This window comes from Notolabrus celidotus, chromosome 15, assembly GCF_009762535.1.
Source record: "Notolabrus celidotus isolate fNotCel1 chromosome 15, fNotCel1.pri, whole genome shotgun sequence".
NCBI lineage: Eukaryota > Metazoa > Chordata > Actinopteri > Labriformes > Labridae > Notolabrus > Notolabrus celidotus.
Window position 1 is genome coordinate 24,486,736 of NC_048286.1, and position 23,083 is coordinate 24,509,818.

A 23,083-nucleotide genomic window follows, 5' to 3' on the forward strand; every position below is an offset into this window, starting at 1 on the left:
CTTTAGAAACGTTGGTTGTAAAGTTGCAGACACTTGTGGGAAAATCTTACAGGAATCATTTTTAAAATTCCTTAAAAAATTAACTCAATATTTTTGGAAACTGTTGGAGTCTTTTGTTATTCACTTTTGCACACCTGTCCAAATGCACCCTTTAGCTTTCTTTTGTAGATACGAGGTGCTTTGTATTCGGTTTGACATCCTTTTCAGTGTTTTCTTATCTGCTAATCATCTCTTTCTTCTTGATTCCTCTCTGTGATTATGGCTCCTTTTCATATTCATTTCTGGCACACAATCAATTATTCTATGGCAGCCCTCGAAGGGTTTTCAGTTCTGCACTCTGCTCCCCCTCTCTGCTTTTAGCCAGTGGCAATATGCTGCCATATAGTCATAAATTATCAAATCCTGTCAGCACAGACCTCACCCAACTCTGTTGAATTTCCTTGGCTCTGCTCAGTCCCCTTTTCTCATGGTTTGTCTCTCTGTTTTTAAGTAAAAGGTGATAACTAGCAATTGAATCTGATACATCCTTCTTTTGATATTTTGTCTCTTATCTTAGTGGGCTCACAGGACAGTCTTCTGGAGATCACTTTCCGTGCCAAACCTCCAGGTGTAGCCAGTAACACCCTCACCTATTCTTCATCTTCTGGTGCTTTAGCAGCTCAGTCCATGCTCCAGATTAGTGACAGTGCCTGGGCCTCTAGCCTCTCTGGGCCCTGCTCTCCGGGCACTGTGGACACTGCTGCCAGCCCTCTGGGATTAAGCAGCAGTGGGGTTCGGTTGGAGTGCTTCCGCTTCTCCTCTCGGGGGGCGGACGGCCAGGAGCAGGGCCAGGACACGGAGGAGACTCCCAGCGACGGAGCCCCAGATGAGAGCTTGCCGCTGGGGGAGCAGGTCCTGGGAGCTCTGGAGCTGCTGCGGTTCAGGGAGTCGGGGATTGGATCAGAGTACGAGTCAAATACAGATGAGAGTGATGACCGGGACAGCTGGGGTCAGGAGGAGGGCGTTGGGGCTGACGGTGCAGCTCGACTCTTTAACGTGCTGAATGCAGACAGTCTGCCGGACTGCTTAGGGGACGAGATGGCTGTGTAGTGATGCAATCAAAGCAACACATGCAGGACTGAATTTATGCACCATCCAGATGAGACAAGGTGAAACTCATGGGACTAAATCACACAGAGGTCATATGCTGTGAAAACAGCTCACTGCGTCACCTGCAGGCATTAATATTTAGTGGTTGATACTAAGTGTGCAGACTGAGTGTGCATTGCTACTGTTAGGTAGCGAGGAGTTACGTTTTGAGTTTCTCTTTGAAGTTTAGATTTTTTACTTCATATACACAGAAAAAATGTATAATGGGTTAAACATAGTAACCTTGGGTTAAATTTAAAAACAACAGAGGAACGTATAGCTGAATGTAAAGCTGAACTAAAGTTGATGTATAATTGATCAATTTGAGCCTCATGTTTAAGTAAACTTGGTTACATCCTGAATCATAACTTTGAAAACAAACTTAATTAGAAGAAGTTTGCTCAGAAATTCTCATCACATCTTCAGACTGACATGCTGGACAGCAAAATTCAAATCACAAATTATTTTATTACTGTCAAAAAAGCCACTTTTTTAGTCCTCAAAAATCAAGTTTTTTACCATAAAGATTTAAATCTGACTTAAATACTAAATAGTCTGCAGTTCTAAAAGTTCTTTAATGCCGAGCCAAATACAAAGGCCACCATGTTAACAGCATGCTTGTGTAATGTTTCCCCTGTTCACTACCTTTCAACTCCTGACTGTGTTACCATGCTAAGTTTTGCTTATTAGAATAAACACAAAGTGTGATGGGAATATCTCTAGTTTTGCAGGTATTCAGTCATTTACAAAAGTTTTAGTTTGGAGCAAAATTTCAAACATCAAATCAGCTGCTCCTTGATCAACATTTATTTTCCTCACAGTCACTGGATTTACTAACTGCATTTCAGAAGAAAAGAAATGTATTTCCTGTTATTTTGACTCATTTCCAAAAAAGAAGGTGTACTTTTATGAATGTGACACAGCTCCGCTTCTTTTCTGGTCTTGGGTTGTCTGATAGTTTAAACAGTCTGGTGTTTTAGGCTCTGTCTAATCTCTGCTGTCTGTTAGTATTTGTTTTGCATACTGTGTGTGTCAGTTTGATGATTGTTGTAGCTGACTTGGTGCCATCACCTCTCACTGAGCTTGTTACACTGTGGTAATGTCTTTGTTTATGGACTTGTGACACATTCAGCATGGACATTTTCATTATGCTGTTTTTTAATGAAGGTCTATGAAGTCTGGATATGCTAACACATATTTTGAAGTGTGAGAAATAAAACTTGACTGTGCTTGTTACAATAAGTAACCAATAATTACATGTGGCATGTGTATCTCTCTTTTTCATCTTTTTTCTTTTCAAAACATTTTTGATTTAAACTTTCAAACGTTGCACAAAATACAGACAAGATTGTGTCATGCTATTCTTTATCCTGTTTATGCTGCAGTTCATCAGTGACACATCAGAGCTGTTTGTAGGTGCTGCTGCAATACATGCTGCATTAAAAATGTCTCTGATACTGACAGTACTATTTGTTGATACTACAGTACACTGCAGCAACACCAAACAGCTCACTGTTTCTCCACCCTTCAGATGAATTGTTCCAAAAGTCCAAAGCAGGCTAAGATGGAGGCACATAAAACTCCCAGACTCACTTCATATTCTCAGAGCCAGCTGTCGCAGCGGCTCCACCTTGCTGACAGCTGGCCAGCGCTTTGAATCACTGAATTGGGGACGTGTCTTTGAGCTCTTTCCAAAATCGATAAATCTCTTCCCTTCTCTCTTCTCTTGCTAACCTTCCTTCCCTCTTTTCCTGAAGCCTGTCAACCGCTTCTTTCTCCTTTAGCTCTCACAATCTGTCTGCAGTTCCTTTTTACCCATATTTCCCTGTCAGTCTCCGTATTCTCCTCCAAGGTTATGCCTGTTAACATAGGTGTACTAAAAGTTAAAGTGCACTCGAATAGATGTTTCTCCTTCATGCCCTTTCTGAAACACCCTCTGGTGTTTTGATGCTTTCAGTTAATTTGGTGAGTAACAAATTGTTGAAATAAATCTTGTGGTGTTATGAAAAGAAATATGTCTCTAACGAAACAATAAGCAGCTCCAGCTCCCGTGCTGACCTTTTCAAAATGTTTTCCTCATTAGTCCCGGTATTCATAATTGGCTGAGAAAATGGGATGTGGACTTGCGTGCAGAAGGTCTTTAGCGAAGGCGGCAGCTCTTAGAAATTCACCAACTGTGGTCATTAAATGGGGTCATCTTCCATTAAGCTAACTGAGTGTGCAGAGGGTTGCAGCAGCTTAATGCTGTAACGCTGCAGATAAGCTGGAAAATATGAAAAATATCAGCCATTATCCGCCTACAGCCAGTGATGACACCCTGTGGCTCCGTGAGTGCAGCTGACACAGATAGTGGGCGGCCTTCAGGAGGTGGCCTCTGCTTTCATTTGTGTTATTGTTATGAAAAATGGTCTGTAAGGTCGTTCTTCTCACACACTCAACTACTGTGGGGGTAAGATTAATTCAGGAAAAATGTGTCACTGTAACCTTTATCCCTTTGTTCAGTCTTTCTAGTCAGACCTGCGATGAGGCTCTTTGAATGGTAATTTAGTCAAACATGTCAGTCAACAATGAAACATCTCTAAAGTAAAAGATGGAGTTGTCATTAAAATTTGCATCAATATTTATAATCCCAACAGTATAAATCCTGATAGTTTAATCATGATCCCTGTGGTATTCAAGCAATGCCAGCGAGTTAGTGTTTAGTAAAGCATATTCATAATATCAGTATTCCAATCAAAACTCAGTCCAGGTGATATCCAACCTCGAGCAGATGTTAGTCTGTGATCCATTTTCTGTCTCCCTGAGAGCCGAAGCAGGCATCAGGATTTATTATGATTCAATCTTCTGGTTTGTCTCTCTCCTTTTAAATTATCTGATACACTGTGACAGAGAGAGTAATGGTGGCAGAATGACTCATCTCTAATCAACCAATGAAGAACATTTTTTACATTTTTGGAAATGACTGTTCTTTTTCATTAGAGATGTAAGTAAGGTGATAAATGCCTCTCTGATGCTTTCTGCATTTATTGGAGCCAGCAAGCGGTTGGCTAGGTTAGCATGAAAACTGAAAACAGGGATGAGTTAAGCCAGATGTCCAAATGTAATAAATCAAACTGATACCACCTGTGTGCTAATTTTAAAGCTGACATCCAGAATCTTTTATCTTAGCTTATTTAAAAACAGGAAACAGGGCTGAAAAACTAGACTGGTTGTGTCTGAATGTAGGTTTATAAAATCTCACTATCCAGGTGTGCTATATAACAAAGTCTGACCACTGAGATCACCTGTGTGTGTTCAATCCATGAACAAGCTAGAGTAACCTAAGAAGGGAAGAAGGACAACAGCCGTCAACTAATACAACTCATGTATGCTAAATATGATGCTATACCTAGCAAACAGTTAGCTTTAGCCTCACATAAACATTGGACATTTTAAAAGATCGAACAGATGTGTCTGAATGCTTAAAATCTAGTTGTTGATACCACTTAGGTGTGCTAAATATAAAGCTAACCAGCAAACAGTTAGCTCAGCCCAGCGTATTCAGGAAAGAGGAACGGGAGGTTTCCACAATTGGGCCTATTTAATTTTTTCTTGTAATGATTGTGATTGTGACGATTTCTGCTGCTACTGATCGAAATGAAATTAATCAGTCGTTCATTCATTCATTCATTTACTTTAAAGTGCTTCCAAAAATCTTGTGGGAGGTTAGGGCTTAAATTGAACAGAAATTTAGGAACACAAGAGCTAATTTTGAAGAAACTGAAACTGATCAACTCTTAAAATAAACAAAGTGTTAAACTATTTCTTTAAATGACCATGAGATGAGATGTAAAATACTTCATTTACAACACCAAAATACGAGATGGTATCTTTTGTGATAAGCAGCTGGCACTCAGGGCTCTGATAGAGAGACAATCTTCAAAGTAATGTGTTTAGGAGAGAAACATGAGAGGCTCTGAATATACAGTTGTTGTAAAATACTTTACTCACCCTACTTTTCATTTTTTCTGTTTCTTTTTTCTCACACCAGCCTTTGTTTTTACCCAAAACATCCTGGAGGAAGACTTTTATCTTGTGCTGCTGCAGCAGCAGTTCTTAAGGACTGTGAGTGGAAAATTCAATGCTGAGTCGATTTCATCCCTTAAGGTTGCTGAAGGCATGGTACTGAAAATCTCTGAATTTTTATTACTGTAAAACATTATTATCCAAAGATTGTATGTTGGAAGAAACAGAGAGTAAGCAGGCACTGTCGCATAACATACAAATACCTATTCATAGGTGTTGTGGTTAACATGTTAACTCATAATAATGTAAACAAGCATTAGCCTGCCCTCTTCTGTAGCTACTGTGTTGATTTTTTTCCTTTTAATCCTAGCTGTAACTCCTCCTTTTATCATCCAGTTCTTTTTTCCAGATACATCATGTGTCCTTCAGTAATTAGCAGGTTCTCCTCTGCTGGAAAAATGAAGTCCAGTCTGTGTTTTTCAGTAGCTCTTGGCGGAAGCTGCCAGACCCCGCTGCACTCAGCTGCCTCTGTGGGCCGTAATTGAAACCATTTGTGGATCAGGTGGAATTCTGGGACTTCTGGGCCTCACCTCAAACTCCCAAAGTGTGTTATTTTCTCTGTTTCTTTCCTCCAGCAAGAAAGACTCTTACATCAGCCTTCATTTCCCCTCTCTTCCTCTAGCTCTCGCTCTCTTTTTTTCCACTCCCAGAAAGTCCTCACGAGGAAGAGGTCAGCGCCTTCAGTACTGAATGCCTTAACTCACAGCGGTAGATGTGGAATATTTCCTGAAACTGATGGTTTCATAGTATCAAGAGAAGAACTTGCAAAAGTAAGTCAAATCCATGTTGTTGTTTTTAATATGTGACTATTGACCTCAGAGGGGAGACTGACTTTGAAGAAAGTTTGTTCCAGCACAGCTCGGCTCAAGATAGAGTGTGTATCATACTGGAAAATACATCATTAAGGACTACAGTATAAGAAATATAGCTACATGTTTACATTAAGGTCAAATGGGAGCAGCTATCTGCGCTTTATATGTATTTAACTTGTTTAAGCAGTTTATAAATACACAGGAATAGTATTACTACTCACAAAGTTGGTGAGTAAGTGGTTGGTCATGTGAACGCTTGAGGGCTCTGAAGTGAAACATTTATCACAGACACTGGATTTCCAGATTAAATATGTATAAAAAGGTCTTTTATGAAATAATGAGATTACTCACCACGAGCCTGTATTCTCCACTGTAGCATTGGGAGAGAATGGCATCATCCCAGCATATCTTTAGTGAAATCACCACGTGAAAGACTTGGCACAGTTTCTGAACAGAAGTCTTAGGTGCAAGCTGAGTATATCTGCAGTGTTTGTTAAAGTTAAACATATCTAAGACTTCCACAGATGACTTTTTCCAAGAATAGTAAAATTCAGCTACTGTGGAAGAGAGACTCTGGGTTACACAGAGAACTGTGTGTGCTTTTTACCGGCACGAACCTCGACAGGGTTGAATAGATGTTTATCTCTGGAGAACTTTTTGTAACAGCCAGAGTTACAACTATGATATTAACATTTGTGTTTAGTAACATGCAGAGGTGGGAGAAATTAATTGTTTTGCAAGTCTCAAGTAAGTCTCAAGTCTTTAATCCCAAGTCCAAGTCAAGTCTCAAGTAAAGACAAGACATGTCGAGTCAAGTTCGAAGTCATAGGCTTGAAATTTTCGAGTCCTTACAAGTCATAAGCACTGTTTACCAAATAAAATACCATTTTAACAATGTAACAATCTATTGAATTTGACCAATACAATGAATGTATTTTGAATTGTTTTATTCTTTTGATAAAATAAAACCAGACTTAGTCACAGAAAAAAAGAAAATGGTCTTCATTAGGTGTTTACATTGACTCTTTTTGACATTTTGTTGAAAGAGGTAGAAAACACAAATAAGACCAGTGCGAGCGACAGAACTTAACCTCAAAGAAAAAGAGTGCTGACATAGCATTCAGGATGTAATCAATGCTAAGCGGTGCAAAAACAAATTAACTTCTGGAGACATTGTACAGTCATTTTATTTCATCTAATGCTCAAAATCTCAAGTATTTTCAAGTCATCAGACTAAAGTCCGAGTCAAGGTCCAAGTCATTGATGCCAAAGTCCAAGTCGAGTTCCAAGTCTTTGATGCTATTGTCAAGTCGAGTCCAAAGTCATCAAAATTGTGACTCGAGTCTGACTTGAGTTCAAGTCACGTGACTCGAGTCCACACCTCTGGTAACATGTATCAAATACTACTCTTTCCACACAGCTTTAAGAACAAGCAACCAAGCTCTTTATGCACATATTCTAATAAAAAATAGCAGTTGTGACTCTGAGGCTTGTGATTTTCGTATCTTAGAGATATTTTGTTTGACTTATTACCTTTCATGAACTCTCAGGTGTGTGGAGAAAGGGATGAATGTTCTGACGGTTCAACAGATTTTACACCATGTCTCCTTTTTGCTGCTGGCCGCTGCTGTGCGATGTCAAGTTAACCCAGGTATGTTGGTTATTTATCTTTTACATCCATGCCCTTTTTTATTCAATCAAGTAAATGGTAGAATATGTAAACCAGGGTACACTGAAGTTGTCATAGGTATCCCACTAAAGGTTCACCCTGTCCCATACACACGTCTGTCAGACAAAAAAGGATAAATGGAATTTTATGGTATTTTAATGTAACTTCATCATTTCACAAATGCTTGATAAAGGCACAATGTTGAGGCTGTTCACATGGATATGCCAGGTAACATTTTCAAAAAAGTCTTTATATTTTATTCAGTGGATAATGTTGACAAGATGTGGAAAGGAAGCAATTTTAGGTGGGTGGGCTTTTAATGCAAGAATGTAAGAATGTAGTGTATGTGTATGTGTGTGATAGAGTGTGTGTGTGTGTGTGTGTGTGTGTGTGTGTGTGTGTGTGTGTGTGTGTGTGTGTGTGTGTGTGTGTGTGTGTGTGTGTGTGTGTGTGTGTGTGTGTGTGTGTATGTGGTTTACCTAATGGTCAGACAGCAAATATCCTCCGAACAGGCAGACCTTTCACAAGCAGGGGGCATTCATGGAAAAAAAAAAAGTTAGAAAATTTGTAGGTGTAGCTGTAGGTAACACACACTCTCACACACATGCTCGCTTGCGCACACATGCAGTCATTTCACTTTCGAATATCCTCCTCACAGTAAAAGGCTTATTTGTTCTGCTGCTCTCCTGAAGCACATGTCAGGCGTTCAGTGTGGGATGGTGAATAAAACACAGACGTCCAATAATGACCAGGTAGAGATGGTTAGAGCACACAAAAGTAGATGCACTGTTGCAGATACACATAACAGTTTCTTTACCATATAGCCTCTCTGATGTTTTCAGGTTCATTTTTAATTGATTGGGTTGTAACCTCACACATGCCAGTGCTACAGAACTCAAAAATCTCCTTCACGTGGATCTGGTAGAAATTATGAAGAAGGAAGAGCAGGCATCTCTGAGGCCACTCCCGCCTCGCTCTGCTTAGACTGGCACCCACACAGTGATGCCTCTGTTTGGCTTTGAGGCCAACAGGGCTGCAGGAAAGGGGACTTAGAGGGAGGGGGAGAGGGGACCTGACCACTTTACTCTCCCTCACATCCTGCAAACCCACGAAAGGGATAAAAACCTACACGTGAGAAAACACTAACACTAAATCAGAAAAATGAACCATATAAAAGTGTGTCTCAGAGATGCTCTGTGTGTTTTTTAGAAATGTGTCGGTATCCTCTTGGTATGACCGGTGGGCAGATTCAGGACGAAGACATCTCTGCATCCAGTCAGTGGTCCGAGTCAACGGCTGCAAGATTCGGCAGGCAGGTTTCAAGACACTTTTCCTTTAACTTTGCTTAATTAATTTTATTTACCCTGGAAAACACAGTAAAAACCTGTCTTGATTAAGTCTGGGTAAACAGATGTTAAGTTATAACCTGTAAAGTTTTTCCAACCCGAATGTCAGAGCTACTCCAGCTGAATTCTGTCCCTATATTTTCCAAAGCAACCACTGCCTGGTAATAAAAATGATACATGAAACTTGATGTTCCAAACAGTTCGTGTCAACTGCTCACAAAACGATTATTTTGGTCTCTTTTCTGGAGCTTTTAATCAAACCATAAGATCTACATGCACTTTTCTCAGTTGTCGCTCAAGGCACTGTGAGGAGTTTTTAACTGACTTTAAGATAGTGTCACTATTTACTGATGCCTCTTCACAGCCTGTACAGTGATATTATCAGTGAGATTATCAGTGTGTTTCGGTCAGACTTTCCATGGAAAAAGTTGAGTCAATAATCAGCACTCAGCCTGTAGTGTCTATGTTTAGAACTGTGTTGGTAAAGTTTGGCAGTAAGAAATAAATTAACAAGCAGGAGGAGTTTTTTTCATTTTGTAGTTTTCTCTTAACATCATGTTTTGCACTAATGGCTACCAATGGCTGATACTGGAGCGGGTTTCTGTTGAAGAATTTTTTAGATGTAGAAAATCTACAACCAGGTAAAAGAGCAAAATGGTCATGAACAAGATTTCATTGTGTGTGATTGCCTCATTGCTCTTTGAGGACAAAAAAAAGTTCAACCGTGTGCATATTTACATTATCCTGACATGTATTGTAGCACCAGTGATACCAATGGGTAATGTCACGGATACTACGTCCATATTTTGTACAGTCTATAATGTAGACACGATGTTATGACAGTGGGTGATGGTGCTCATGGGAAATGTAGTGCCGCTAAATTATAGATGTTCAAATTTAATGGCAACTGAGCAAACTACATGAGGGGACAAAGATCATTGGATTCTTCCAAAAGCTTCAAAACAGCAACTAAAAAAGCTCTGATGTGAGATTTGTTGGTCACCTGCTGTCATCACAGTCAAGAATGAAGTTTGAGGCTCAGCATTTATGAAAGTTTCCTATGTGAGAGCTTAGTGGAGGCATTTTGAAAGATTTCCCTCCTGTTTGTCCATTAGATATTTACACAAAGCTAAGATAATGTTATACAAATTTAATATGATCAGTACAGAGGAGATCATGCAAACATTCACTTTTTGTTTCCTTCTCTTGCTAACTCTTCTTCCTCCTTCCCCTTCTTGCATCTCGTCTTTGCTACTTTGTATTCTTCCTTTGTTCCTCTCTACCTGAACTCTCTCATGTTTTCCTCTCCTCTTTAGACTTGACCTGGATAACGGAGACGGTGATGGAGCCTGGTGTCCTGACATCATGTCAGAGCCAGACGGCCTCAAAGAGTACCTCCAGGTGGACCTGCGCTCACTGCACTTCATCACACTGGTGGGCACTCAAGGTCGCCATGCGGACGGGATGGGTAAAGAGTTTGCCCAGAGATACAGGATCAAGTACAGCCGTGACGGCAGCAACTGGGTGGGCTGGCATGATAGGAAGGGAAGGCAGGTAAGCATGCCCAGATATCACTGTGTGTTGTTGTTTCATTTTATCAAGATAATCAGAGTCTTGATTCAGTTTACGTCGGCACATTTTCATGACATTGCTGTTTGATCAGGTGCAGTATGGTGTTGAGCTGAAGGTTAGCCTTGGTTAGACTTTTATATTATATAGTAAGAAGTAGATGTAGCCACAGTGTCATCACCCCTTAGTTTGTGGACTTTATGAAACCTGAGTCATGGTTGTTACAGTCTTTGGAAGTGACCATATTTGGCCGAGAGTGCAGAGCTGGAGAGGAATGAGCAGTCAACAACAGGTTCATGCTCATGGCTATTTATTAGCAGGTGAATGAGCTAGTCGACCACATTGTTTTTCTCAGAATCAGGCTCCTTTTGAAGGCTAAGTGATACAACCCTTATGGTGACCACCGTCATTGGGTTTTCAAAGGCCTCTACAGTAATCATGAGGTGACATCACTTAGAGTTATATTTACATATCTTTTATAGTCTGTGTCCCCTTCATTATGATCTCCCCTCTCTGCATGAAAAGCCAACGACATCCCTTACTCCTATTCATGGACAAATAGAAAAAAACACTGAACAAGCTAACAAGCCATGTACACTTAAAGCAGACAGTGATACCTACTGATTAACGCTTTCATGTAAACAAAGTAACTCTAGAATCTCGCTCACTGCAACAACCAGAGCACTGAATTGTGGCAGCTTGTGAGTACAATGAACTACACAGCAGGATGTAGTATTGCTCCAAAAGACACCAAGAACACAAACACAGCTGAGATGTCAAGTTGAGTGGCACTGATGAGCTGTCACCTATCAGACAGCTGGCAGAAGCACTCACCTGTCAATCAAATGATAAATGATGCATAACTTTCAGCCACAAATACAATTAAAATGGACGAGTTATATGAAAATTCATCCTCAGCCGAGTTGAATTTAGATTGAAAAATGAGCTGTAGACACGGAAACTGTTTATTGGAATCAAGCTGTAAACATGTTTATTTCTGCCGTAAAGTTTGGCACTTTGATGCGAGGTCCTGTGGGGATTGAGTGAGTTTCACAGCCATGTATTTTATCATCACACCATCTGATGTGAAAAAAAACTTCTCTCACCACTGCTGAGATATGTCAGGGTGCGGGATCAAAAGATAACAGCAGATAGTTACAGATGTTATGGGTTAGATAAAATATGCAGTGGAGCAAGCAGAAGATCAATTATGCCATTTTCTCGAGAGATTTGTCAAAGTTGAAATGTTGCAGCTTAAGAAATGCTGCAGAATTCATATCCATTTCAAAGTACAGCAACCTAGTTTTAGCAAAGCAGAGTTTATCTTGAAGAATCAAACATCAATGTGGAGAATATTGATGTGGATTGATTTTTTATCACTCTTTCACTCATTCTTCTTTGTGTTTTCTGCATGTCCTCTGCCAGGTGATCGAGGGGAACAGGAATGCGTATGATGTGGTGCTGAAGGATCTGGAGCCTCCGATCATAGCCCGGTTTGTGCGCTTCATGCCTGTGACGGATCACTCCATGATCGTGTGTATGAGAGTGGAGCTCTACGGCTGTGAATGGCTTGGTTAGTTATTACTTTAAATTACACAGAATGCAGTATCTCTCATCCACATGCTGTTTGAAACCCAAGTCTTGATGCAGTTTTTGGAACTTGCTGGTGGTAATAGGACTTTTGAAGTGCAGGAAATCACCCTCACCTGATATGATTCAAGGCTAAAATCTTCTAAATTCAGCTAACATAGATTTCAACTATCTAATAAGGATGCTATGAGAATACTACTTAAGTGTCCTAGATGGTGTAGAGCAAATTAAATGTGTATGACTTGGCTTTATACCTCAGGAATTTGAATCATCTTTTATTTCATTAATCTTCTGATGTAATACCACATGCATCAAATCCCAGATCTGGAGACTCTGTAAGACTTTTTGTTATTACATGGCTGTCTTAAGTACTTGATTCTGATAGGCCAGTTACAAAATGCTCTGCTTTTCCTTAAAAAACTGCATGCTACTGCAGAGAAATCTGCAAAATTGGAGATGGCACATGAGACACTTAACAGAACTGAGTATGATATCCAGCCGTGTTAAGGGGCTGATAAATGGAAAAGAAAATGTCACAGACTCTGACAGAGGCGTGGCGCTGATTCACAGGGATCTGTTCACCTTGTTTTACCTCACCATTAGTTGAAATGTTCAGTTTAGTGTGAGTTATAACAGCTAAGAGAGTTCATTTTAAGAACCCTACAAAGTCCACTGTTGCTACAGATGCAGCTTAAACTGAGTGTATTGAACCATTAGTTATTAAAGAGAGATATAATCCTTTTTAAATCAACATTTGTTGTCAAATGATTGATTTTGCTAAGTAAGTACTCATGTAACAAGCAGGGTGATGTTTAGTAAGCAGGTTGTTTTAGTGAAGGAACTTTAACAGATGCATTTTAATCCACTACACCCGCTCACTGTGCTTAATCCCTCACATATTTTGCATTTCAAAACCATGAGTCCTTTCGTATGTAATTTAGTCCATGTATTTTCCTGTCTTTTATCTGGACTTTGATCTTTGCTCTCTGTAGATGGCCTGATGTCCTACAGTATTCCAGAGGGACATCAAATGATCTACAGAGGCCTGGATGTCTACTTTAATGACTCTGTGTACGATGGAGCATCCGCTGAAAGGTCTCATTTTTCAGCTACTTTCAGAAAGGCCATAATAACGTTTCTTTCAATCATTTTTGCCTGTTTGGACTCTTTTAAAATCAATAAAGGAAGTGTCTGCTATGCTAATGTTGTCTTTCCTCCATCCTTTTTTTTCATCTAGACCAACAAAAGGCCTGGGCCAGCTGACAGACGGTACATGGGGTCTGGGTGATTTCCTCCACAGCCACATCTACGGCATGTGGCCCGGCTACGACTACGTGGGCTGGAACAACAAGAGCTTCCCTAAAGGTTACGTAGAGATGATCTTTGAGTTCGACCACGTCCGAAACTTCACCTCCATGAAGGTAAATAGCTGGTCAGAGCATAAGAGTAGTGCACCGAACAGCTTAATATCACAGAAGGGAATTATTTAGAAAATGCTGAGGTAACACTGCTGCAAAGTGAGATGTGCCGCATAAAAACAGGGCAAGCATCCATCTCCTGTAGCTCCTGTGATTTTTATTGAGACATAAAATGTATAAAATGATGCAAAGTATCCCTGCATAATGAGGCTATTTATCACAAGATGTGTGAGTGCTGTGTCCAGACATGAAGGATTTCTCAGCCACACTAAAGCAAAACAGATTAGTCATCACTACACCTGCTCCTGCATCATCCTTTCCTTTTTATTCTGACCCTTCTGCATCACTCTTCTAGACATCATAGTCGAGGGAATAGGAGGGGAAAACACACTTTTTTTTGTAGATTTAGCAGGATGATTAATTACTTAATCAAACCACAGATTTTTGTCAAGTGACTCTGTCTAAATCTAAACTCCACCTCCTCAGGTTCACTGTAACAACATGTTCAGCAGAGGTGTGAGGGTGTTCAGACAGGCTGGTTGTTACTTCCGCTCGGGATCAGACTGGGAGGCTGACCCCGTGACCTTCAGGCCGGCCGTAGACCATGTGAGCCAGAGCGCCCGCTTTGTCACTGTGTCGCTTGGAGACCGCACTGCCAATGCAATCAAGTGCCGCTTCCACTTCAGCGATGAGTGGTTGCTGTTCAGTGAGGTCGCCTTCCAGTCAGGTGGATTCACTCAAACTTTGATTTTATAAAGTCTTCTGTTTGTTTCTCACACATTTAAACTCTTAAAGTGTCGTCATGCTCACTGACCTGTAGCTGTCTCATCTTTGACTTTGTATTCTCTTCTTTCTCTTGTAGGCTCAGCAGTGTACAACAATTCTCTAACTCCTCGCAAACATGGACACCCCACAAACACACTGCCAGGTCAGCAGCTAAATACGTCATGATACCTTTTCCCCTTCCTCTTCAAAGGAAGAGGTAAGAGAGGGAGTTCAGGCTGCTTCATTTGTGGTTGCCTGGAAGTAATGTGGCAGCAGACGAAACTATCCAAATAGGTTCATTTGGTCTGACACTGTATATTATTGTTTAACTGTTCATTTTTTGTTTTTTTTAAGTTATATTTTTGGGCATTTTTGCCTTTAATGGACAGGACAGCTGAAGGGAGACAGGAAATGTGGGGAGCAGAGAGTGAGGGAGGACATGCAGGAAATGATCGAGGCTGGAATCGAATCCACGACCTCTGCAACGAGGGCTACGGCATCTGTATATGGGGGGCACGCTAGGCCAACGGCGCCCCGTTTAACAGTTCTTGTAACAACACCAGTGTTATCTTTTTTTTACCACAACATGCTTCCACTACAGACTTCCTGCCATGCTGTCACATACCTGGGATGCTGTCCTAAAACTTTCAAGGGGCATGGTCATTTTTCCGCTTAGGGTAGGGTGACCAAACCTCTATAAATCAGCTGATGGACAATGTCACAGCAACATCACATGACTTTTGGGAGGTAGAGGTTTGTAGTTGAAACATGTCAAGGTAAAAAACAAAAACAAACGCAGGTCTCAACTCAACTTTATTTATACATCACCTTTCAGACATACAAGCATGCAGCCCAAAGTGCTTCACAAAAGAACAGAGGGACAGGAAACAACTGTGATGGGTAAAATAATAAAATACATAATCAAATAATACTTAAAAAAAGAATATAAAATCAATACAATCAAATTAATTAAATAAAAAAGGATATAAAGAAAAATTGAAAATCAGTTTAAAAGGATTGGATGAACCGTTGGCCCTTTAACAAAATATGATAGGTTCTTTGATCATTTTTTAAATCCTTAATTTAAAGGAAGGTTTAGAATTTAGAATTTAGGATTAGGTTTAGAATAGACGTTACCTCTCTTGATGTTGAAAAGACATACAAATTAGTTACTAGCTCATTCATAAGGACATCTTTTATTATTGTGTATACAAATATGTTGGTCTTCTTTTCTGCTCAGTCTTAAGTGACGTCTAATATTAAGTAAAGATATTTTGTATTATTTAACCTCAGCAGTTTAAGGGGAGGGTTTAAAGAAGAGTCTAACCGAATAGCAAAATGAGTTACATTCAACAGTGTGTTTATTGAAACAGCTAACACTTTTTTATAAGATAAATAGGTTAATTGTTCACATACTTAAATTATTTTAAATTTGATTGAAATAAAGCCATTGAATAGGCCTGATTTAGATAACTGCAGATACATAAAAAGGTTTTCACTCTGAACTGTTTCCTGGTTGAACACTGCCCCCTGCTGTTAGCTTTTGAGACAGAATGATCAAACACTGAGAGGTTTCTTTCTGCACTGGTACTTTCTGTCAAAATAGATGAGGGGGATTATACAAAAAAACATGCTATTTAAAGATCTGATGGATTAAACTCATCCGCCCAAACTTTCATTTGTCTGGTTGGTCAGGAGATGATCCGACTCATAAAGTGGACGACAGCAACACCAGAATCCTGATTGGCTGCCTGGTGGCCATCATCGCCATCCTTTTGACCATCATAGTCATCATACTGTGGAGGCAGGTGTGGCAAAGGCTGCTGGAGAAGGTGAGGAGAGAGGGTTTTTGTTGGTTTAGATGTATTGAGTGTAGTTTGTTCCCTTTATCATAAACCGTGAATATCAAAACTCCTTTTCAAATCCTCTGTTCAGTTAAGTTACTCTCATATGAGGATGATAGGATGGTAGTTGGGTAGAGCTTTATGATAGAATACAAAGTACAATGAAAAATAATTGGTTCACCATACGCTGATATGTTCAGACACACATCTAAAATGAAAAACAACACAGGATAAACCCACATAAATGACTATAGCCCACACAGAACACATATAATACATGATTGTTCTACCTTTTCACATAGTTTTCAATACATAGGAGAAAGAATGTGTGAAGGTAGAGATAACTTACATCAGAGTATAATGGATAAGAAGATAAAGTTTCCCTCAGCTCCAGAGGAGACCTATATCATTAAAGAGGCGGTAGCTGAAATGACTTTGTTGATGAGTTTTTTGCTATTATGAGGTGAGCTTTATGATCTGAAATGGACTGGTGCACAAAGTAATCAGCAGCTGATGGAAGATTGGTATTAAAAAGTCTCCTGAGGAGGATGATATAGAGAGAAACTTCTCCAAAATGAAACATTTTGAATGCATTGTAGCACCCTGGTGATATAAATGAAAGATCAGACGTAAAACTCTGAATGACTTTATGTGTTTTTATGTGAAGCACTGTTAGATAATTGGTGACATTTTGCATCATAAAATATCCTGATGATTGGTGGGGCTATTTTTCTAATCCATCTATATTGTCTACTTTCTGTCTAGCTTTTATGAAGATCAAATGTCTTGTTAAGTGTGGGCAGCCTCTCTTTTCCACTGTTTAGAACCTCCAAACTTATTAACTGTCCATTTGACAAATTGGACACTCTTCCCAGATTTCCTTACACTAAAGCTCTTCCACAATTACTGGCATACACAACAAACACCAAATCTTAAAATTTAACATTTTCAATTTTGAATAGGCATCTCGCCGGATCCTGGATGATGAACTGACAGCTCGCCTTGCAGTCCAGTCTCAGGCCTTCTCCTCCCTTCACTCATCTCTGACCAGCGATGGCGGCTCCACCTCCAACTCCACCTACGAGAGAATCTTTCCTCTCTGCGCCGACTACCAGGAACCTTCACGTCTCATCCGGAAACTACCTGAGTTTGCTCAGTCCACAGATCATCTTGGTAAGATTCTACAAAGCAAAATAAACACAGTGGGCTTTAGCTGCAGCTGCTGTGATTCAGTGTATTATTGTGTATTTCCACATCAGGGCCAATCTCCTCCCGTAAAGCTCCTGCAGCTGGTGGTTCAGAGGGAGCTCCTCATTATGCTGAGGCAGACATCATCAGCCTGCAGGAGTCCTCAGACAGCAGCACAAACTCCATCACAGCCGTCAACATGAATCTGTTCGCTGGCACCGATTCCACCATGAGAGAGTTCCCCAGACACAAGCTCACCTTCAAGGAGAAGCTGGGAGAGGGCCAGTTTGGAGAAGTATGTGCACTTTGGTAGCTGTAATGTTTTCTGGCAATGATTTTGTAGTCTTGAAATACACTCATTCACTTCTGGACTCCTTCCAACAGTGTTGTGTTGATGCAACTTCTGAGGGTTTTTTTCCCTGAAAACTTCGTGATAGATCTGTTTTGATGTTTGTGGTAAAAGAACAAGTGCATGCTGACAAATAGGCTTCACTTAGTGATATTACACAGAGCTAAACAGATGGCTCCGAGCATTGCCAAGTGCATCATGAACTGAAAAGTACTTTTCCAAACAGGTACACTTGTGTGAGGCAGAGGGCATGCAGGACTTTCTGGATGAGGATTTGGCTGTAGAGGGAAACTCTGAGTCACCTCTGCTGGTGGCTGTGAAAACACTCCGGGAAGATGCCAATAAGAATGCAAGGTGAAAGAAATTGGTTACATTCTTGTTTTTAAATGATGCACACCACCTGCTTGTTATAATTCCACTCAATGTTTTATTCAGTTGTTAATCAAGCGGAAAATTGAAGTTGTCTTTCCTCCCGCAGGAACGACTTCCTGAAAGAGATCCGCATCATGTCTCGCCTGAGGGACCCAAACATTGTGCGTCTGCTGGCGGTGTGTGTGGACACAGACCCGCTGTGTATGATCACTGAGTACATGGAGAACGGAGATCTGAACCAGTTCCTGTGCAGCCTGAGACGTAAAGAGTGTGCGGATGAAAATAGAGCAGAACAAGAAGAGACAGATGGAAAGAGTATGGCCAGGTAGGCCCATTTACTCACATTAGATTAGAATCATGACATAATACACAGAGTAAACATTATGTTACAATGCATTGAATTTTAATATATTGCTTGTGTCTTCCTTCTATTGAATCATTCTGCAGGGATATGAATATCAAATAAAGCAGCATTGCAGACCCCATGCTGTGTTTTCATACTGAATATTCATGTGTTTGCTTTTCTTTGCCTGCTCAGGGCGATATTGGTTGCACTCCTGGATAAATTAGGTGAAAATGTGAATGTCTTTTTCTTCAGAGTGTAACATATAATTCCCCACAGGCTTCAAATCTCCATGCTGTTATCCAGAGAGCTAAATTATGACATCTCCAGAAATAATTTATCTTACAGTGTGAGCATAATTTGAAAAAAAGGTACTTGCTAGATTTGAAGAAACTCGTCATAGATTATCAAAATTACAGACATTTTAAAAACTCAATGAGGGGTTCCTTTGAAGAACAGGAATACTTCCTTTCAGCAGATTCAAAAACGCTGGAGGAAATGGGTTGTGTTAGCTGTGTGGGAATGCACAGTCAAGCATAGGTCATATTTTATTTTGTGGTGTCCTCATTAAGTTGAGTTAAGAACACCTTTGATAAATAAGATGTATGTAATTAGGTTTTGTGCAACAATGACAAAACAAAGAAATAGGGGTTAACTTTCAACATATAAGTTGGTCACTTTGTTTCTAGAGTACGGGAAAAACACCAGGATGTTAATGCAACTTGTAATTCATATGCCTACTATGTGCGTCTTGTTTGTATATTTTGGGCTGTAAATATAAACACTATATGAAACAATAATCACCTGCACCTTCTCTTTCAGTAAACTCATCGGCATGGCTGTGCAGATTGCATCAGGTATGAAGTACCTATCATCTTTAAACTTCGTCCACCGTGATCTGGCGACACGAAACTGTCTTGTGGGGAAAAACTTAACCATAAAGATCGCTGACTTCGGCATGAGCAGAAACCTGTACAGAGGAGATTACTACAGGATCCAGGGCCGAGCCGTGCTGCCCATTCGTTGGATGTCGTGGGAGAGCATCCTGCTGGTAAGTGCAGTGTAGAGTTCAGGAGATGCTTGATTATCTGTGTTTATTTTAAGGAACTATGTAGATTATATATTCTGATGCAAAAGAGGGGCTAATTCCAAGCATTGGCGCTCAGACTCAATATATCCCCTCTTAGCTTTTGTTTACTCTCTCAGGCTTTTTGATATAATGAGAGAATGGCAAACTAGTATAAAAAAAAAATAGACACATTTGGGGAGCTGGTGGCCTTGGTGGTTTAAGCGCCCTAAATACAGAGGCTATAGTCCTCGTCGCAGAGGTTGCAGGTTGAATTCCAGCCACGACCATTTACACCATGTCTTTCCCCACTCTCTGCTCCCCACATTTCCTGTCTCTCTTCAGCTGTCCTATCCATAAATGCCAAAAATTCCCCAAAAATATAAATTAAAAAAATACACATTTCTGTGCAATTTTGGCTATCACAAGGTGGGAAAGCACAACAAAACTTAGCAGTTTGTACGGACACATGATTACAGAAGCAGTGTATATTCTGTTTATGTGTCTTCCAATCATATTGTGCAAAATTTTCCTCACTAACCTCCTTCATTGAAAAGACAACAGATCAATGAAGAGACTCGATCACATTGATAATTGTAAAGTTGAGTTTATGTTGGATTATATTTTGATTTCTGCTGTGTGTCATCTTAGGGTAAGTTCACCATGGCCAGTGACGTGTGGGCGTTCGGTGTGACTCTATGGGAGATCCTGACTCTGTGTAAGGAGCAGCCGTACTCACAGCTCTCTGATGAGCAGGTCATTGAAAACACAGGAGAGTTCTTCAGGGACCAGGGCAAACAGGTGAGAAGCTCATATGTTGAAGTGACCAATATAACATGTTTGTGGTTTCAGTTTTAGTTTCTTTGTGAGAAAAATTCCAACAATCCTGTCCTTGCTTTTTCAAAATGTGTCGAAATGAAAACACAACTGAAAGCCCTTTTCAGCATTAATCCCACAGTGATTAGTCATGACAAGTTACTAGTCATTATTTTCTGGATTATACATATAATGGAAGTCTGAAAAACATTTAGTTTAATCGCCCTACCATTTCTTTTGCATGTAGACTCACTAATGCTACTTTTACCAGTCCTTTCTCCACAATTATCTGTACCTCTGCTTGAGCAAAGAATTTGTAAACTTTTGCTTCCTCTGATCCTACATTGATATTTTCCTCTCAGGTGTACCTACCCAAGCCTCCCTATTGTCCTGACTCAGTCTACAATGATCTGATGCTGAGCTGCTGGAGGAGGAATGCCAAGCAGAGGCCAAGCTTTCATGATATCCACGCTCAGCTGACGGAGAGTCTAGCGTAGCAGACAGGACAGATCTTCTCTCTGCCCTGCACTGCCACATTTTCTCCCTTCAGTCTGGAAAGTCTGAAACAACCAATGAAATGTTTCTCATTAGTTTTTTTGCCTACTTACCACAATGATGCTGTAACTGGGAAGATATGAGGGGTGGTATAAACTTGAACAGAGCTTTAAATCATAGATATGCAAGTTAGCACTATTTACACATATGAGTATTTATTGAATTATTTTTCTTTCCTATGTCATGTCTCTCTTTTGACTACTCAATGTCAGTCTCCGGTTATAAGAAGCATTTTTTTTTTTTTTTTTTTTTTTTTAAAGTTGCTTCGTACATAAATCTATTTCTAGTGCACATTTATTAGTGAATGTCAAAACAAATATGTGATATTTTATGAATTTTAATATATATTTGCCATATTTTCTTTTTAACTTCAATATGAAAGAATGAGAGTGTTGTCTGTTGCTGGATTATATATGTGTTTTCACTCTTAAGCAGTGTACTGAAGTATTTAATCAATATGTATGCACTTTTGCAGACATAAAGAAAATGTACATCTTAAACAGTTACCTTTTGATTAATTATTTCCTGCATATTTTAAAATGTTTGTATCCTATGCAGATGTAAATTAAGTGTATATTGTTCCATCAGTATTTTGGGAAAATAGAGAAAATCTAAGTACATCATAGATTTTTAACATGTTCATATCCAGTTCAAAAAATATATTAAGTGTACATTAAGAAGTATTATTTTAAATGACTGTCAAAGACCCCTGTAAATGAAGAATACTCAATATTCATAACTTAAGAAGTGTATGCCTTTACTTAAAGTTGTCTTCATATTTTATTCATGTATTTATGTCCTTTTGCTGTATAAAATAAAAATCACATTATTAAAAAAGACCCTGTAAGTAATGATGAATACGTTGCAAATACAGTGGAGGAAAAAAAGTTTTCGGACACCCCAAATATTGCATTGTGAATCACTCTTAGGTCTTCAAGTGCAATTTCTTTTAGTACAGTCACAGCCAGGTGTATTTATTTTTTGTTCAGTTTTGAACACATTCTCTGTTATTTGTTGACTTTTATACCAAGAATGTTGAGAACTGACATATTGAAAGTGTCAAGAATTCAGTTTTGTTAGTTTTTCTTGTAAACAATAAACAAAACTTAATATAATTTGTATTTGTTTATGTCTGTCTAACGCTTGAAACAGAAAAAAATATTTTTCCACAAATATTTCATGGCGATATTTTAGATTTTCTAAAATTTTAAGGGTGTCCGAAAACTTGTTTTCCACCACTGTACATGTAAGACAGTAGTGAAGAAGATGAGACCTTCCGAGTGCAAATAAATAGTCACTAATATTGATTTCCCTACAGATACACATTTATAGAGAGTTTACATATAACTGCTGTAGAAAAAACTTATAATGTGAAGTATTGCACCAAATAAAGCTAAATATTTACTTGGTTTTGGAATTGAATTAATCATATATTATGGTTATTATTACTTGTGTTGTTTATGAGAGGTGCTTGTAACATTTAGACAATTCTTGATTAAATTAGATGAACACTAAATGTTCTCTGTTATTTGTTGACTTTGATACTGACAATGTTGAGAACTGACATATTGAAACTGTCAAGAATTTAGCTTTGTTAGTTTTACTTGTAAACAATAAACAAAAAAATAATAATTTGTATTTGTTTATGTCTGTCTAATGCTTGAAACACACAAAAAAAAATTCCACAAATATTTCATGACAATATTTGAAATTGTGTAAAACTTTTATGCAACACTGTATTTGGTGATTATTTACAACATTGTGTGTCCTTTTGCAGTAATACATATAATTTACCTTATTAAAGTGTTTACATAACTGTTAAAATACTTGTAAATAAAGCAAATGTAATGCTCACTCCACTTAATATTTGAGCCACATATTTTTGCCTTATTGCATTTATGAATAACCGTGTATTCAGGGCTACTGAACTGAATACTACAGGAAATAAAGAACATTGAATACATTTCACTTTTCATATTTCAACATGTTGTCTTTCTCCTCAAGAATAAGGACTTCACCAGCTGTCCAGCTAAAGACCACTGATACTGTACGAGAAGACACTTCTTCACCACAGCCTGGAGCTTTTAGGTACATGGTTCATGGTTGAGCATTCAGAAGTGACTCCTTCGCGCAACTGGAGCATTTCCCCTCGTCGCTTTCCGTACCGGACTCTGATTGGCCAGCTGTT

At 39.3% G+C, this 23,083-nt stretch overlaps 2 protein-coding genes across 2 annotated transcripts in view; both read left to right on the forward strand.

Moving 5' to 3' along the window:
• LOC117827354 (carboxyl-terminal PDZ ligand of neuronal nitric oxide synthase protein-like) overlaps positions 1–2,384 on the forward strand; it is a 29,906-nt gene extending 27,522 nt beyond the window's left edge. The window contains exon 10 of the mRNA XM_034703919.1: positions 557–2,384. Coding sequence (XP_034559810.1) covers positions 557–1,089 — 533 coding nt within the window. The 3' untranslated portion in view covers positions 1,090–2,384. The remainder of the gene's footprint in view (positions 1–556) is intronic.
• Positions 2,385–3,650: 1,266 nt separating this feature from the next.
• Positions 3,651–21,149, forward strand: LOC117826682 (discoidin domain-containing receptor 2-like). The gene is made up of 19 exons (XM_034702935.1): positions 3,651–3,667; positions 5,696–5,963; positions 6,807–6,815; positions 7,566–7,656; positions 8,884–8,986; positions 10,337–10,574; positions 12,015–12,162; positions 13,172–13,274; positions 13,417–13,600; positions 14,084–14,324; positions 14,460–14,525; positions 16,058–16,194; positions 17,169–17,379; positions 17,466–17,689; positions 17,970–18,097; positions 18,222–18,440; positions 19,281–19,509; positions 20,176–20,325; positions 20,703–21,149. Exons 1-19 carry the CDS (start codon positions 3,651–3,653, stop codon positions 20,835–20,837), a joined length of 2,901 nt encoding a protein of 966 aa, XP_034558826.1. The 3' UTR covers positions 20,838–21,149.
• Positions 21,150–23,083: the final 1,934 nt, after the last annotated feature.

What these genes read in the sequence shown, in the direction of transcription:
- LOC117826682 (XM_034702935.1), top strand. An exon ending in CTACGGCTGTGAATGGCTTG is followed by an intron (nt 12,163 to 13,171) that starts GTTAGTTATTAC and finishes TGCTCTCTGTAG; the next exon opens with ATGGCCTGATGTCCTACAGT. An exon ending in TCAGGGACCAGGGCAAACAG is followed by an intron (nt 20,326 to 20,702) that starts GTGAGAAGCTCA and finishes TTTTCCTCTCAG; the next exon opens with GTGTACCTACCCAAGCCTCC.